At 43.3% G+C, this 18,520-nt stretch overlaps 1 protein-coding gene across 4 annotated transcripts in view; it reads left to right on the top strand.

Moving 5' to 3' along the window:
• Nucleotides 1-18,520, top strand: part of LOC149315959 (SLIT-ROBO Rho GTPase-activating protein 2) — a 256,991-nt gene that overhangs the window by 219,841 nt on the left and 18,630 nt on the right. For all 4 annotated transcript variants that reach the window (XM_089514493.1, XM_089514494.1, XM_089514492.1 and 1 more), the window contains 4 exons: nt 2,601-2,706; nt 7,860-8,084; nt 13,672-13,751; nt 15,336-15,516. In XM_089514493.1, coding sequence (XP_089370619.1) covers nt 2,601-2,706; nt 7,860-8,084; nt 13,672-13,751; nt 15,336-15,516 — 592 coding nt within the window. The remainder of the gene's footprint in view (nt 1-2,600; nt 2,707-7,859; nt 8,085-13,671; nt 13,752-15,335; nt 15,517-18,520) is intronic.

Here is an 18,520-nt window from a genome sequence, read left to right as displayed (position 1 = left end):
TGAAGGAATAGAGGGCAGCTTATCAAATTTGCAGATGACACCAAATTAGGAGTAGTAGTTAATACTCCAGATGACAGGATCAAGATTCAGAATGGCCTTAATAGATTAGAAAGCTGGGCCAAAACTAACAAAATGAATTTCAACAGAGAGAAATATAAGGTATTGCACTTGGGCAGAAAAAATGAAATGCACAGATATAGGATGGGAGACACTTGATTTTACAAAAATACATGTGATCTAAGAGTCCTAGTAGACCACAAGTTGAACAACAGTGTGATGTGGCAATTAAAAAACTAATGCAATTCTAGGCTGTATTAATAGAAGTATTGTGTCTAGATCAAAAGAAGTACAGTGCGCCCTTCTTTTACACAGGGGATCCGTTCCGGACCCCCCCTCCCCCCGCATAAAAGAAAAAGCGTGTATGCTTGAGCGCCATTACAAGTAATGGGGCTCGTGCTCGCAGTGGCGTGGGGCGGCGGCGGAGTGCGCACACCATGGGTGCACCCCCCATTGTTTCTTCCGGAAAGCAGCATATAATGTGTCCGCGTATGACGCAGGCGCACTGTAATAGCATTAGTCTATTTTGCATTGGTCAGGCCTCCCCTGGAATACTTCGTCTAGTTCTGGGCACCACAGTTCAAAAAGAATGTGGACAAGCTCCAGAGGAGAGCGACTAAAATGGTGCAGGGTCTGGAAACCATGGCCTATGAGGAGAGACTTAGGCAGCTGGGTATGTTTAGCCTGGAGAAGAGAAGATTAAGAGGTGATATGATAGCCCTTTTTAAATATTTGAAGGGGTGTCACGTTGAGAATGGAGCAAACTTGTTACATGTCCACTAACCTATTGCCTGCAAGACTGTGAATAAAGGTCTCCACTGGTTGTCTTTGATTGATAACCAGTACAGTGGACCCTTGTTATACGCTGGGGTTTGGTTCCAAGATCCCCTGTGTATAACAAAATCCGTGTATGCTCAAGTCCCATTAAATATAATGACAGAGCAAAATGGTGTCCCTTATAAAAAATGGAAAATCAAGGTTTGATATTTGAAATTCATACTTTTTTGGAACATTTTCAAACCGTGGATGCTTGAATGTGTGTATAGAAAATCCATATATAAGAAGGGCCAGCTGTACAGACAATCTTTCTAGTAACTTGATTCTATATCAGCTTAAAGGCAAATCAGATTTTAAAGATGAAATGGCATGGAGACTGCTAAAATATAATGGCAGCCTGTGCAAATCTCACATGAACTTACTTACTACTTAATCCCAACAATATGCAACCTGCACCATAGTCTGAACAACCCCTAAAGCAGAAGCAAGAATCATGCAACCCTCCAGATCAGTGGTTCCCAAACTTTGATCCTCCAGATGTTTGGGCTTCACTGCCCGTAATTTCTGATTCTCGACCAGGCTGTCAAGGGTTTCTGGGAACTGAAATCCAAAACACCTGGAGGAGCAACATTCAGGAATCACTGTTCCAGATGTTTCTAGACTGCAAGTTTCAGCAGTTGAATTCATCATGGCCTGTGGTGAGGAATGCTAGGAATAGCAGTTCTGCAGCATCTGGGGAGGCCAAATGATTCTCATTTGTGTTCTAAATGTACCCTCACATCTTCTGTTTCAAGGTACCTTTTGCAGAACAGATTATGAATCTTCCCTCAGAAATTTTGCACACAATGCTTCAAGAACTAGTTTGCCTCTTCTCTTCCACACAACTCCTTAGTCACTGTATCTCCACTGGCTACCAGTCTTCTCCATGCCATGTCCCTCTGACTTTCTAGTAACAAACTCTGGTAAACTCTGTGCTGAGGTGATGGCGTGTGTACCCACAAAGAGAGCTCTGAGTGCCACTCCGTTTGCCACCACTGCCTTAGAGCATGCCCAGGCTCTAGAGTTTTCAAGAGAGGCCTCATTCTTGGTCCCACAATCTCACATGTATGTCTGGTGGGCTGGTCCTAGGCAATGGAACTTCCTTTCTAAGGAAGGTAAACCAGCTTTTCCATTGTCCTTCCATCATCAGACAGAGATTCTTTTTTAAAAAAAAATTCTAGCAGTCCTTTGAGTATTTATTGTTTTTAGGAAGGACTTTTAATAGTATGTTGTACTATTTTTAGGTTATAGATAATGTATTTGGATTTTAATTATCTTGTGTATATTTTTTATTATTTTGGTTTTTGTTTCAGTTTTGTAAACTGCCTTGAGACCCAGTTCTGCTGAGGTGGTAAATAAATTAATAAAATGTATATTTTTGTACCCCTTTTTTATATACTGTGGCCCAGGGCATGTGTGATTACCCAGACTCAGTATAGGGATAGAAGAAAATCTATCTTTATGTCTGTCCACGCTTTGAAAATATATATATATTACATGTGCTTCTGTTTTATTCCTCATGGCATCTTGAGGTTCTAGAAGTGGCAGTGGGTCTCCAAATGCATGTGATAAGATAAGTCATATGACATCCCTCGATCCAAGTTTTGCCTTCAACCATGTAAACATAGAAAATCATGCAATTTGCACAGATAGTGCAATGGATAAGGTTTTATGTGGTTTGAAAAGCAATCTCTGCTTCTCTTTTTTCTCTCTCTCCTTCCCTTTAGCAATGGACAATCTGCAAGAAAGAGCTCAGCACATCCGGAAAGTCCTACTGACTTTGCCTAAAACTACTTTGATTGTAATGAGATACCTCTTTGCATTCCTCAGTCAGTAAGTATTCATTAAAAGTCCCCCTTAAAAGATATCTGTAGCACAGAGGAGGAAAAATAAGATAATTGGAGACTTTTGGGCCACTTAGTCTGACTTCTATCTTGACAAAGAGCTAAACTATCCAAACAACCAGCTGCTATGTTTCTGTTTGAAGACCTTCAGTGAGCAAGAACTTCCACCCCACCACCAACAATAGGTGCCACTGTAAAATTGTTCTTACTGTTAAGTAGTTCTCCTAATGTTTAAATGATATCTACGGTTTTTTAACTTAATCCCTTTAGAACTTATGTAGGGATGGACTGCCTCTGTATTGCCAGTTTTGCCAGATTTTAAACCATCACTTGGCCCCAGAACAAGGGCCTAGACCAGGAGTGAGCAGCTTAGAACTGTGAAAACCCAGAGGGAAAAAAACAGAAAAATTCATGGAAAATACCCTGAAAAATTGGATTATGGAATATTTTCTTTTAGAATGATGAGTAAAATATTTCACTCAAGTTGTTCCTATATTTATTGGCCCCACATTATTTCTAAAAATCATTAAGCAGGAAGACATATATAGAATATCATGTCATTGCTATTCCTGCAGTTCTCTAATTTATATTGGTAAGGTTAAAAAAGACCACCTGCCCTCTTGACCCATGCCCGTCTTGGCTGGCCATCCAGGGAGGTGAGGCAACCATGAAATTATTAAAATCTATAATAAATGCCTCTCTTAGGTAAGGCTGTTTTCCATCTGTTCTAAAACTAGCAGTGGTTAAACCCATATTAAAGAAGCCTTCCCTACCTCTTGGGCGGATTCCAGATGGTGATGCTGGGCAACAGCTGCTCTTCTAAAAGAGAGCTGACATCTGGCGTCCCTCAGGGTGCCATCCTGACCCCATGCTGTTTTACATTTACATGGAGCTGGGTGAGATCATCCAGAGACATGGGGTGGGGTTATCAGTACACTGATGACACCCAAATCTACTGCTCTATGTGTCGGACAGTTTCAGTGACTATGGAGGACATCTCCCCTCTGAATGACTGCCTGAGGTTAGTAATCGATTGGATGAGGGAAAATAGACTTAAGTTGAATCCAAACAAGATAGAGGTACTTGTGATATGTAGCCCTAACCCGGGTATGGAGGTATGTTCACCAGTCCTAGACGGGATCACACCTCCCCTAAAGGATTGTGTTCGCAGCTTGGGGGTGCTCCTGGATTCGTCACTTCAACTGTCATCTCAGATAGATGCGACAGCCAGGAGTGCCTGTTATCAGCTTCGGCTGATACACCAGCTGCAACCCTACCTGGAACAGTGCAACCTAGAAATGGTTGTACATGCACTGGTAACCTCTTGTCTCAATTTCTGCAATGCGCTCTACATGGGGCAACCCTTGTACCACACTTGGAAGCTTCAACTGGTACAAAATATGGCAGTCAGACTGGACGCAGGAAAATCCGGGTTCGACCGAATTACACCTATCTTAAAGTTGCTACATTGGCTGCCTATCAGCTTCTGGGCACAGCACAAGGTGTTGATTATTACCTATAAATCCCTACATGGCTTGGGTCCAGCTTACTTGAAGAAATGCTTCCTCCCATATAATCCTTCCCACACAATCAGGGCCTCTGGGAAGTATTTACTGCAGTTGAGGAAAACCAGACTGGTGATGACTTCCCAGAGGACCTTCTCCATTGCTGCTCCAAAAATCTGGAATGGCCTGCCAGAAGAGACTCACCAAATAACTTCCCTTGAGGCTTTCAAAAAGGCAATAAAACATTTTTCCCCCCCAGTGGGCTTTCCCAGTCTGACCTTTGTCCCAACTAGAACAAGTCTGATTCTCTGATTAAATCTCACCATTGTCGCCATGTGTTAATTGATTTTAACTTGTTATTGTGATCTATATTTATATATGGTTTTATTGTGGTAATTTTATTCAGGGAGGGAGGGTGAGGGTTGGAGGGATTTGGGGGTTTGTTTTGTTTGACTATTTTGTATTGTATTTACCTCTGTTGTTACCTGTCTTGATCTCCAAAAGGGAAGAGGCGGGATATAAATAAATAGATTATTATTATTATTATTATTATTATTATTATTACTATTATTATTTCCTTCTTTTTCTTACTGTGAGACCCAAGCATCTTACAACATATGTTAAAGCAGAATACAAAAAAGAAATACAATTAAGTCAAAAATTAATTAAACAAGAAGTTCCATTTTAAAACACCAATTTAGAACAGTTTAAATGTGTAAGTGCTCAGGGCACATGATGCTGGTAGGAAGCTCAGGACAGTATAAATTGGTTATATCTGAGGGCCATTCATCTTGCTCAGTATCATGTGGTCATTTTTATGGAAAACCTATCTGCCAAGGATCACATAAGTCAGCAGGAAGGATTATGCTCTGTTCTTTTCACAAGGAAGTAGTTCTGAGGAGGAGCATCTGCTGTCTCAAACAACCCAGAACACTCAAGGGCATATGAGTAAAGCAATGGATTTTCTAAGCAGGTAGTCTCTAGGTCCCAGAGAATAGAGTCTGAATCCAGATGTCTTTCTTTGAATCCAAAGGTGGTTTGGAGGTCTCTGGCTAGATCTGCATGTCAAATACAAAGCTATACGCATGGTTTATTTCTCCCATTACTGGAGGGCCAGGATGCTCTGTAATCAAGATAGGTTTTTTTTTCTAATTCCCTTAATATCTCAGGTTCTAAGGTAGGTGAGGAAGGCAAGGACTGTATTTGTCCTTGTAGCCCCACATTGACCAAGGTGTCCTCAGTAATTCTTCAGCTAGACACAGAATCTCTTGGTTTCTTCCACTCGAACCTCACCTTTCTCAGGATCCAGTCTTCTATCTGGAACCAGACTGGTTGCATTTAGCCACCTAGTTTTTTAGGTTTTGGTTATTCTGAAAGCAGCATACAACATTTGTTTTAATTGTTTATATATGGCAGTTGCATACAGTTGGCCCTCTGTATCCATGGATTCTTTATCTACGGAGTCAAACATCCACACTTTGAATATATATATATATAAAAAGCAAGCCTTGATTTTATATAACAGACACAATTTTACTGCACCATTGTATTTAATGGGACTTGAGCATTCATTGATTTTGGTATCCACAGGTGATCCTGGAACCAAACCCCAGTGGATACCAAGGAACCAATGTATAATGAAAACCCAAAATGTAGTACTTTTGTTACTCAAGCAGCATTTATTTTATTTTATTTTTATTATTGCAAAAAAAATCTGGATAATTTTTGCTGTTGCTTGCAGTGTAAAACAGCTACCGTTTTAGGGATGTTCATCATTCCAGGGCATTAGATAATTTCCTTGAGTCTGACATTAATTAAAAAACACAATAAAGCCTTCATTGTACTGTGAAGGAGGAAATACTCCCATAAAGTGTGCCATTGTCTTGCCACACCCTTTAGATAGTTCTCTGTAGGAAAGAGTATACTTCCTGCAGCTCAGTAATAGAATTTTTCCATATAAGAGTTAGAAGATTCTTACATGCCCTGGGATTCCCATTTTTGAGATGCCACTTTGAAAAAAATGTTTGCTTTTACCCTTAATAGTATCTCACGAGTCAAATAAATGGACTGAGAAACAGTGTATATTTCCTGACATTTGATTAACTCTGCTTTGTGCTTAACCATTAACTGGTGCCCAGCAAAACCCAAATTGACAGGTTTGGTTTTTAAGTTTTATTCACACAAACCTGTGGGTTAAGAATACTGGGTTACTCTGGTGTATACATATTCTCAGTGCACACAGTAATTCCGCCTACAAATTATTAGGCAGATGTTCTAAGTAACAGGCAAATTGCGGAGGGAGGGAGTTTGATTGAGTATGCTTTGTATGAACATGAGACTGAATAATTGCTGCTAAAGACTGGATTTTGCTAGCTAGCCAAATTCATTGCTCATGCATAAATAAAAAAACAAATGTATGTACTAGAGTTCTAGCATGGCCTTTCTGTAAGAATTGTAGGGAGCGTAGGAGGGAAGTTGTAAAGGCTGTGATAAAATATAAAATTTAAAATCAGCCTTTGTACAGAGATATCTTTCCTAGTTAAAATCTTGTTTCCGGACATCAAAAGCCAGCTCACATGGAAAAATCCTGAAATGCTTCCAAAGAAAGGCCTGATTCAGAAAAGGCTTTGTAGAAAGAGAGTGGCATACATTTGCAGCAGAGAGCTTCTCCTTTTTACCCTTTGTATTGTTGCAGTCAAACAGCACATGATTACACTCTTGATAGCTGCAGACAGATCTCTCTATATGGCAACAGTAAAGTGGAATTGGGGTGGTCCACCAACCTTAGAAAATTAAAGTCTCCATCTAAATGGCTGTTGTCTGATTTCAGAGGCTTTCACTGTATTATGCTGACTAGTGCTCCAAATGCCCATGACCAGTATTCCATGTTGAATGTTGGCATGGTCCTTTACTGTTCTTACGAGTTCTTGGGCAGACGAAGGAGAAAGAAAGCTTGGCTGTGAGGGAGGGTGAAAATGGAAATAGTCAGAAGGGTGTGCTGGTTGCCAGGTTCTTTGCAGCCTATGAACCATGTGGCCCCATGGCTTAATCACACTTTCATTTGCTTTTTGGCTGGGTATGAGGTGTTGCTGCTTGCAGCTGCTATCCAAGCAGGGTGCGCAGAGCAAAATGCCAAGAAATAAATCCCTGGCAACAACATTCAATTGGCACAGAGAATAAACCACCTTAAAAGAGAACTACATGATGATTTCCCCACATCACACACAGACACACATTTAGCAAAATTCTTTATGTGTTAATTGAGGGGATGTTTGGAAAATGAAAAACTTGCTGGCTGTTTTAATGTAGAAATCAAAGTGTTAGCCAGCAGGAAAGCGCTCTGCATATTCATTCCAAATATACATACAGTGGAAATTGTGTTAAGAGAGACACCACCCCATGAGAGTAAAGCTGAATTTCATGCAAAGTATTATATTCTGAAATGATCCCAATTCCTGAGCTAAATGTCATCAGTGCTTAGGGTGATGTTCCTGCTTCCTAAGTAGGCTCAATACACTCTTGTAGTATTAGATGAAGTTTTAAAAGCTGCTGATAGAGCTAACCTCTCTTCCTGTGCTGAGAGTTGTTGGTCTTCTTCCTCATGGTCATCCTCTTCCTCCCATTCTTTCTTCCGTAGTTTATCTCAGTTCAGTGAGGAGAACATGATGGACCCCTACAATTTAGCCATCTGCTTTGGACCCACGCTGATGTCAGTGCCTGAAGGACACGATCAGGTCTCCTGCCAAGCTCATGTCAATGAGCTCATCAAAACGATAATCATACAACATGAGAACGTCTTCCCAGGACCAAGAGAGCTGGAGGGCCCTGTGTACACCAGGGGTGGAAGCACTGAGGATTACTGGTACGGTAGGAGGTAATGGGGAACAACGGAAGGGGATGTAGTGCTAGATTACAGTCTGATGAGTAAATGCCATGTTTCAGTACTGCTGTCATTTCTCAGTTGCAATAACTGGTCCCAAAATGTAATCCTCTCTCCAAGCTGCATATGGTGCCAAGACAAAATGGTTGTAGTTCAGAATCCTGAAGACAACAGTTTGTGAGTAACTGCTTCATTATACTGAAGGAAACCAATCCAGTCAGTTGTCCATGAAATGGTCTATAAAGACATTATGGTAATTACCTTAATCTGCTGGTGAAAGCTGCACAGCAGACATTGCTTGAATTCATCACTGACATTCTTCTCATTTCTCTACATGTCTTGAGCCAACTTTAACTTCAGAGACAAGGTCGATAGCAGCTGAACCTAGAAAGCTGCAGCATGGTTTTGTTTTCAGAGCAGCAGCAACAAGGGGGAAAACGTGAAACCTTCCTTTCTCTCCAGCTCAGCGCACAGGGGGCCTGTCTGCGCATTCAGTCTGAAGGCAACATCTGGAAGCAATTCAGCTGCAGCAGCTCTTGTCATGGGGTGCAGGGGGGGATGGATAACAGTTGTAGTGAGAGAAGAGCTTTATGTACTTGTCCACAGTTTGAATGTAGTAGAACTGATGGACGAAACATCAGAATTATCACCTTTCTTATCCTCTGAATTCCTATGCCAATTACTGACATTACATGTCAGGCTGCAAATTGTTTTCTTTTATTCACAGTTCCAAAAAAGAAGCCTCCACCCTTATTTGCTGCTACTTTTAATTTTGTTTTGTCTTGTCTGCCTCTTACTGTTGTTTAATTGATGAAAGACCCCAAGACAGTTACAAATGATCACAAAAATATGAAAGGGGGGAAAGGGGGGGGGGCTATTAGTGCCTTTATTTAGTGAAAGCAAGACTTTATCATGCAGAAGTGTTTTCAGCAGGGAAGGGGGTCTAGAAACTGAGTTTCTTGCTGCTTCAGCTGCTGGAGTTTTAAGAAAGCTTCTAAAATTATGGAAGATAATGGAAGAAACTTTTATCATGGACAGTGGGCTCTGAAGTGCCTGGCAAACTTTGGTGGTGATAAAGATTCTGTATTATAAAAGACTTTGGAAACATAGACCATCTGTGATCATGGACAGTTAAAGTGCATCTTGTTTTACTGGAATCAGAGTTAAATAATATGAAATACTTTGCCCAGAAATACTAAATACTGTATAATACATCTTCTGGTTGTAACCTTTCTGGAGTATTATATGTATATTTTTCTTTTCTTTTATGAAAATAAACATTACTATATTAAAAACTTTTTTGAAATGTAATCTGAGAACAGTATAAAATGCAAAGCAGTATAAACTTTCTATCGCTTTACTAGCAAACAATTTGTAAAAGACGTTTTCAGAAACAATTTGGCTCCATTATTTCCAATGGCTGAAGCCATGTTTATGTTTTACTGCATAAAATTGTCATATTTTAGCCATGAAGCAATTTGCATTGGTTAAGTTTTACTGAATCCTTTTTTTGTAACAGTGTGATCACTTTTGAAAATGAATCCTCTTCAAAGGGAGATTGCAGGATTGGAGGAGATTACTGATTCAAATAACTGAAGGATTTCCCAGTTTTGTATGTTTACCTACAGATGTATCAAGGGGGAGAGTGTACCTGTCTGAGTCTTGGTACTAATCTTTCCCACTAGTGGGAGGGAGTATATGGAAACAGTGGCAGAGGAAGTGTTGTACAGGTCCCCAGGTGTGTAGTCAACTTCATTAAGTAATAATCATTACCTTGCCAAATCCAACTGTTTCCATTTCACATGCATCTTTAGATGTTGCACCAAATGTTACTCTTCCTTTTAACTGTCAATGTCGAAAAGATTTTTCATATCATTTTTATTTTACACACATCCATTTTTGTCGTCCCCCTTTTGATATCACACAGCTGGCTTTCCCTGACTTTCCAGTCATTTGTGATGTAAATCTATGTGACAAACACCTACATAGTTCAGCATGGTATATGATAACACTAGTGAGAAGTTCTGATGCTGAAAGACTTCTGAAAATGACTTGGCTGCACTCTGAGTGAGTGTTAAAGTGTGCACAAGGGCAGGGCACATGCAGTTACCCAGCATAACATGAAGATGGAGGCAGAAACGGGATTAGGTGGAGCATCACCATTCGTGTGTGTGTATATATATTTTAAATGAAATGTGAAATTTCTCACATCTCTATCTTTAAAAACAAAGGAATTCACTTTCTCTTTGCATTATATTAGAAGAAGCAACACCTTAGTGTCACCAACAGTGATGCTTCATAACAGTTGCAGATTAAGTGGATGGCAGGTCTTTGGCTCAGAGTTTTGCTCATGACACAGGGATCCTCTATTGGCTATGCTAGTGTTTTGGTTTTTTTTTTAATTTAGCAAAATTTCTACTCTTTGTGTCTCCCCGCTCACTTTCCATTTACAGCACCCAAGTGGCCATAAAAAATTAGGAAGAAAAGATATCTTGTCCAAAGAAAACAAAGCTGAGAGTGAGGCACACATTAAATGTGGTCATTTCTTTTATGTGCTGAGTTACCTCAAATTCTTTTTGAAACTTGAGCTTTCAAACTGAAACCCTTTATCTTGCCTTGGAATATAGAAAGACTGCCTAACACCTACTGTGATACAGATTTTGCAGATGGCTGAAATGCTACAGATTTATGTGGATTAACTGCAATGAGACATTCAGTTTTGTTCAACATGTATATGCACACAAAGCACAAACATGTCTCTTAAAAATGGCCACCAGTTCATCCTGCAGTATGAAACATTTGGTCTTTTTGGCAGGCCCCACTGTACACAAGCATGTTTTTCACTGATGTTACTACCATCTTAACAGGGCAAAAAATGGTAATATTGAGGCCTCTGAAAATGTCTCAGTTATCATGCGTAGTGGCCTTGATGTTTTGTCATAATAAAATGCATAGCTCCATCCAATCTACTGCAAATGTAGTGATCCCAAACAGAAGGACTCCCATAGAGCATAAAAGAGATAGATCTTTCCTTCATGCTGCACAATATGGGCATTCACCATGCTTAGCACTCAAGAGTGGGAGATGTTTTTGTTCTTTCTGTCCAGACTTCTCATGACACTTGAGTGAAGGAACATAAAGTCAGATCTTTCTCCCTTCTCTTAAGAGAAGAGGAAGATGTCTGGTTCAAAATATGGAGAAATGCACAACATGGGTGAGTGGGTGGGTGAATGTAGAAGATGCATTAGGAAAAGGGTAACAGGGCTGTGCTATGTTCTATGGGAATCTCAGCATCAGTGTACCATATGGGATCAAACCCATAGCAACTACCATTTTATATGATAAATGTGCGTGTGCTTTCAATTAATGGTGAACCCATAAATTCCATAAGTTTTTCTTAGGCAGGGAGTTCTAAGGTGCGTTCTGCACGCGCCAAAAATATGTGTTCGGCACGTACTAGGGTTAGGAAGGGGTGTCCTTTCCGGATACCCCTAACCCTAGTACGTGCCGAGCATGTACAAAATGGTGGCGCCCATTCTACATGGGCGCCACCATCTTGACGTAGCGGACGCTTAGCATCTGCACATCTCGGCGCCATTATGACGCCGCAAGTGCGCCAGTGGCACTTTGCAGCATCATAATGGCGCCGCAAAAAGAAGCCGCTTTTTGCGTCTTCTTTTTGCTGCTTGGAGGAGTCGTGTGGTTTGTCCGCTGCGGCTCCTTCACGCAGCAAGCGCCGGTGCCGGCAGACCGCCCTTTTGGGCAGTCTGTAAAGCGCCTAAGATCCACTGTAGTTTGCCACTTCCTTCCGCTCAAATATAGCCTACAGTACCTGGTATGCATTTGCAATCTCCCATCCAAGTAGTAACCAGGGCAGATTCTACTTAGTTTCCACTGGTCTCTTTTGGGTATTTACACCCTTAGGTTATATGATAAGTAACATGTCTACTTCTGGGTGCTACTAGAGGTACTTAGTGAAATTTTAAAAGGAAAATGCAATTTATGCACCAGCGAGAGGGGATCTGAAACAGAAAGGGTAGAACACCATGTTTCTGGGTTACCTCTAGTTTTAACAAGAGGGGGCTGAAACCCAAACAAATAAAAACTTAAATTTTTAGTTGACTTTGCATGTCAAATTACTTCTGAACCTTTGACCCTAATATATCATTGTGCATGCAGAAAGTAACCTGGTCGTGGCAGCAGAGAATGATGAGAGATAGGGGCTGAACAGACCACCCCTAAGGGGCAGCCTGCAGCCACCCCTTTCAGCGCTGGATCAAGGCCACGGCAACTACATGCCACGGCCCTGATCTGGCCTTTCCACAGTGCAAAAAGGAGTTGCAAAAAGTGGCTTTCTAGACAAATATAAACAAAAAAACAGTAATATTACTGTTTTTGTATGATATTGTAGTGTGTTTACAATGTACTTTTTTGTAGTATTTAAATAAAAAATATTTTTTTAAAAAAGTGGCTTTCTGAGCCATGGAAAGGGTGCCATAACTTTTCTGAGCTCCTTTGGCACTGCGTCATCTGAATACAGCACCAGAGGAGTGCCGTGATGCCGGCCGCCATGTGGTGGGGCACGCGGGTTTACACTAGCATAGGGGTGGAGTCAGGACATGTGTCGTGTGGACCCCACACCCCCACTCCATCCTGATTCAGACCTTTAGGGCCGGTCTGTCGAGTCCCATAGATAAACAGTAATTTTATCAATGTAGAGCTATTTTTACCTGTCATGCAGCTTTTAATTGTGGCTCCGATCCTTTGGTGTTAGAATGCAGTTCCCAGAATCCCTCATCATTAGTCATGCTAACTGGGGCTTCTAGGAGCCAAAAGCCAACAGCATCCAAAGACCCAGTGCTGGGAACAACCGAATATATGTTTTAGCCAGATCCTAGTCATAGTTTCAGCTTTTGTGATGTAAGACTTGCCTTGTGTTGCAACAGCTAACGCCATTCTGCATGCAAGAGAATTGCTTGAGACGATCATTGCAAACTCAGACACAGCACATTCATTGACACATGTTTTGTTAGCACTTTATTGCACTAGCAAAACATTTGGAAAGAACCCATAGCTTAGTAGCAGAACAGATGCAGATGGTCCTATGTTCAGTTCTAGCATATTTAGTCGAAAGAATCAATGGGTTAGCTGGAGACTGTGGAACCACTGACATTCAGAATATGCTGGGCTAGATAGACAGATGGTCTGGCTAGGTATATGGCCATTTTGTCTGTTGCATCAGTGCAAGGACAGATGGACTGCCCTGTCCTTCAGGAACACCCAGTCCTGGAAATGAAGGACAACCCCATATTCCTCATCTTCTGACCCATTCCATATGCCTTGTGTCTAGCAATCCTAAGTAATGTAGGGAAAATATCCCTCTTTGTACAGGTTCATTCAAGGATAATAGTTAATATACATGGTGTGAGCTACATGCATTGCAGAATTCTGTCAAATACTTGCTTTCTCCAAAGTGTATTTAACACATCTGGTGTGACTGGGATAGCTGAAGTGCTGCACCCCAAACCACCAATATATATAATCTCTGCATGTCTGCTCCTTTTTGCAGTGAAAGCCCTCATGGGGAAACAGCCTCCACAGAAGATACAGCTCAGGATATGGCCACTGAACACCATACAAGTGATGATGGTAAGCCATGACTAATGACAGCTCAAGAGAGGCAGTAACTGCCATAATGCTGGAGCCTTTCCTGACTCACTGAGCTATAATTATTGGACAGAGACTTAACTGTCTGATGTTCAAAAAGGAAAAAAGAACCAGTAGCTCCTGCTGATCTTTATCTCTAGTTGCGTTTGGAATGCAAGCCCTGTATGATATGGCCAATTGGCTGCAACACTTTTGCTAAGATGGAAGGCTGAATTCCAAAAGAGAGCACTGGAAGCTGAGGAACCTTGAGTGTCCTGCTGGCTTTGATGTAATAAATAATTATTAAAGGAAATAAAAAGTTCCCTTGCTGGTGATGAAATGCAGAAGAAGGCACTTAAAAGAAATCTCGTAACTGATATCAGAAAATAAGCCAAGGAACATAGGGAGCCAGAACAGCAAACTGCATAATCCAAAAACTATGAACTGGAATTTAAGCCCACCTGTGCTAAAAATATAAGCAAATGATTAGTCAGATGAGTAAGCACCTGACCCGGCTGACTCTAGCCTATAACTAGTTTGATCTGATTATTTAAACTCTGCAATTTTTTTTGTAATTCTCTGGGCAGGCTTTTGTGTCTGGAAAATCAATTTCTAAAGTTTTAGTCAAAAGTGTACCATTTTGGCCTTTAGCCAGTCTCAGAGCTTTGCATCTTCAACAGGTGAAGCTTGATGTCTTAATGTGAAGGTCTTCTAAAGCTCATGTGTCAGACCACAGTGTTGGAGACTCTTTGCTGTCAGGTATTTTCATCCAGCACTTCCTGAGGAAAACTGCCCAAATGAACAATAACTTTACCCCAACAAAGGCTTTTTCCTCAAGCATATTCCTTTCCTGAGAAATTTGTTTAAATTTCCAGCTGGTTCATGCTGTTAGACTTTTACCAGGTGACTCAATCAGCTGAGGTGAAAAGCTACCCAAACTGCAAGTGGGATAAAAAAGAATGTGCTTTGAAATAAAGGTATTCATCTGAATCAAGCAAAATGTGTTAGCAAAGGTATTTCAGGAAAGACATGTTTAAGACTGATAAGAAGTCGTGTTTTGTGGTAAAATACTATGGAAAGGGATAATAAATCACAAACGGAGGAAGACCTACAGTGCTTGCCTGGAAAGCCATGGACTGCAAAGATATTACGGTAAAACCTAGAGAAGATGTACATGTGACAAAGCTGCTAGGGTTTATGAAACAATGGCTTAGGATTCTTCAGATGGCTGAGACAAAGCAGATAAATTTGATTGGTCCAATTATTCCTAACCTGTAAATTCACAGATTGCAGATTAGTGTCCAGTAAAAGTTTTACTGCAGCCATCTACCTAGAAATTCTGTAGAACTGCTGATTTGCCACTGAGCTGTCAGAAAATTGTACTGGGCTTGTACCAGCTGGACAGAGAAGGTGATTTAATGTGCTTCTGATGTCTTTACTGTAAGGTGGATTTAAATTCACATTATCTCCACTAGGTCCTAGATTAGATTAGATTTTGATCTTTCTTATTTTAAAACCAGTGGATTAAAATTTTGCAAGCCTCTTAAAATAAGAGTTTTCATTAAGTTCTTTTTCTTTTTCTTGTAGAATGTGAACCCATTGAAGCAATAGCCAAATTTGACTACAGTGGTCGAACAGCACGTGAACTGTCTTTTAAAAAGGGGGCTTCCCTCCTGCTTTATCACCGGGCCTCGGATGACTGGTGGGAGGGCCGTCACAATGGAATTGATGGTCTGATCCCGCATCAGTACATCGTTGTCCAGGACACGTATGTCCCTTTAAGAGCATTGGTACACAACCAAAACAAACCGCAGAAGGCCTCTGACTGAATCAGTAACAAACCACAATGCAGGTGTATCATCTAGTTAAACTATGTATGGCTGCATATATATATATATATATATATATATATATATATACACTCTTCGTGGTCTCTGCAAATACATACAAATGGGTTGTACTCTTCGGAAACCTCTAGAATCACTGGGCAAAGTACACTTTGCAACAAATAGAAACTTTTTGGCGGTAGCTCCACCCATCCCTTACAAAGCCCCTGGCTTCCCGCTCTTTCCCCAGTTCCCTTTTTCCGCTGCATTAGCTGCTTTGGAAACTTCGCTTCATGCTCATTTTGCATTATATCACTGGTTTTTTGAAACTGGACTGATTCCCCCCCCCCCCCCCCATCGTCTATTGTTGACCATTTGGCTGTTTGCCGTTGTTTTGGTTTTTCAACGCCCTTTGAGAGGATGTCTGTGGGGAAAAGATGCCCGTCCATCGATGACCCTACAGGCTTGGAAAACCGTGAGTCCCGCCGTACGGCAGCCATCTACCGGGGGGTGTCTTTAAACCCGTTCCACTTTGGCCCCAGCGGCCTCTGACCCTGCGTCAGCAGTAGCAGGTTTTTTCTAACAGCGACTGGATTTGTGGCACTGGGACCCTGTGACGGCAGAGCCCCATAACTGGGCCCCTGACTCTGTGTCAACAGCGACAGAATTGTGGCCCAGGGCCCCTCGGTCGGGTCCCTGACTCTGCTCCAACAGCGGGATTTGTGACAGAGCGCGACTGTGCCAGGCTCCGCGACCGATCCAGCGCGACCGATCCAACGCAGACGACAATGTGGCCCGTGGTTCTGCTGAACCCAGTGCCACCGGCAATGTGGCTCGTGGTTACAATGAACCTAATGCCACCGACAATGTGACCCGTGGCTATGATGCGCCCAGTGTCACCGACAATGTGGCCCGTGGCTACGATGAGCCCAGTGCCACCGACAACGTGGCCCGTGGCTACGATGAGCCCAGTGCCACCGACGATGTGGCCCATGGCTATGATGAGCCCAGTGCCATTGACGATGTGGCCCGTGGCTATGATGAGCCAAGCGCCACCGACAAACCCTGTAAGTGTCCCCCGAGAACTACCGGGACCGAGGGTCGGAGCTTGGAGCCGACGTCCTCCAGGAGGGACAGGACTAAGCACGAGCTATCCCAGTCTGGGCGCCAGCAGAGGCTGGTTTTGTGGCCCACGGCACCTCGACCGGGCTAAGTGCCGCCACTGCGCCGAGTGCCACCGTGGCCCGTGGCTCCACAACTGAGCCCAGTGCTACCGGCATCTACCAGGACCGAGGATCTGAGCTCGAAGCCCATGTCCTCCAAGAGTGACAAGGCTAACCATACGGACTCGAGCTGCTCCGGATGCGGCACCAGTGGCAGTTGGTCTGATGGTCCAGAGCCCCACCACCGGGCCGAGTACCACCTCCGGGCCAAGGACTACCATGACCTGTGGCCCTGCGGCCGACCCCAATGCCACCGACTAACCCTGTGGGTGTCCCCTAAAAACTAAGTGGGACTGAGGGTCCGAGCTCGACGCTGTCATCCCCCAAGAGGACAAGGCTAAGCGCAAGGACTCGAGCTCGAAGAGGGTCTTAGTACAGGAGGCAAGCTCCCGAAAACAGGGCCCGGAAGAGGTTACACTGACCCTCCAAGCCTGGAAGGCTCTCCCCATGTTGAGTCAGAAGTCGAAGCCTTGGTTTCGACCGAGGCATTTGAACACAGCCAAATAGAGACCATTCCAAGTCCTCTGTCAGCTCCCATAAGGAGGATTGTCAGGACGCTTCTGAGTCTCTTCTGCTTTCCAAGAGCTGAGCCCTCCTTTGGCAGATGCCACAGTCGAGTTGGCTCCATCCGCCCTGGGTTCCCCTTGGATCGGACCTGTTCTGTGACAGCAAGAAGGACACGTACTTGTTGCTGTCATCAAGGATGTTGCCTTTAATCAGATGTCATGAAGCCGGGGGTGCCTCCAATACCCGCCACCGCCTCCAAACCGGGGCGCCCCTGGGGGTCACCAGGCCGCAACCCAGCAGGCAGGGTGCCTGTTTGGATTCCCAAGCCATTTCCTCCTGTCCTGACTGCAGATGGGAACTGGTTAGCTCATTCTGTAGGGTATCAGACTCTTTATCTCAGGGTCGTGATCCAAGTCCCACCTTGGGCTGATGCGTTAACCTCGCCATCCTCCGGTTCAGGCGACTGCTGTTACCGACTCCGATTCCGAGACAGATGACTCGTATGCCTCCCATGACATCTATGCTTCGGATGAGGCTTCTGCTCCTCAGTCTTCCCGGAAGCTCCACCTCTCCAAGTGCGTCATCTCGGTGGCCAATGCCTTGGACTCACAGCTGTCCGATATGGAGGACGTGGCCAAGGAAACCGGTGGGAGGAGGACACTCCCTCTATTCCCTTCCTACTGTCTCTGGATAACGATACAATGCACCCATGGGGCACCCCTGCTTCCCTGGCTGGGTCCTCTAAGACCTAAGATCAGGGATGAGGCCCGTTCCACCGAGGAATGCCCCATCACTTCAGCCACAATGCCCAGCTTCAGTGGCCCTTCGGAGGCATGCCTGTTTCTGCGCATCAGACCCGAATCCGAACACTTAGGCGGCCATTGAGGATATGGCGCTACATTGACCGAATGAGGCGGCGTGAAGGAATCCCGGTATGTCTCCATCTTTCCAAACCCCCTCCAAGAAGCGCCTACGGCACTGTCAGGCCCAAAGGCAGAGGTCTTTCCAATAAGACTGCCCTTACCAGTGACAAGACACCCAGAGGCAGCACTGGTTTTTACAATCTTCCTCTTCCCCTGGCCGTCGCCAGTCCCCTGCTCGGTACCGGGAGGATCACCGACAGGATACCGACCAGGGCTAGAAGATATCCTGCAGGCTTCCTGTGTGCTTCATCCTGCCTCCCTCCACCCTCCTGGGTAGACTTAGGCCTTCCTAT

This window comes from Sceloporus occidentalis, unplaced genomic scaffold (genome assembly GCF_023333645.1).
Source record: "Sceloporus occidentalis isolate IW3139 unplaced genomic scaffold, rSceOcc1.0.p SCAF_3, whole genome shotgun sequence".
NCBI classification, from domain to species: domain Eukaryota; kingdom Metazoa; phylum Chordata; class Lepidosauria; order Squamata; family Phrynosomatidae; genus Sceloporus; species Sceloporus occidentalis.
This window is presented reverse-complemented; position numbering and strand designations above follow the sequence as displayed.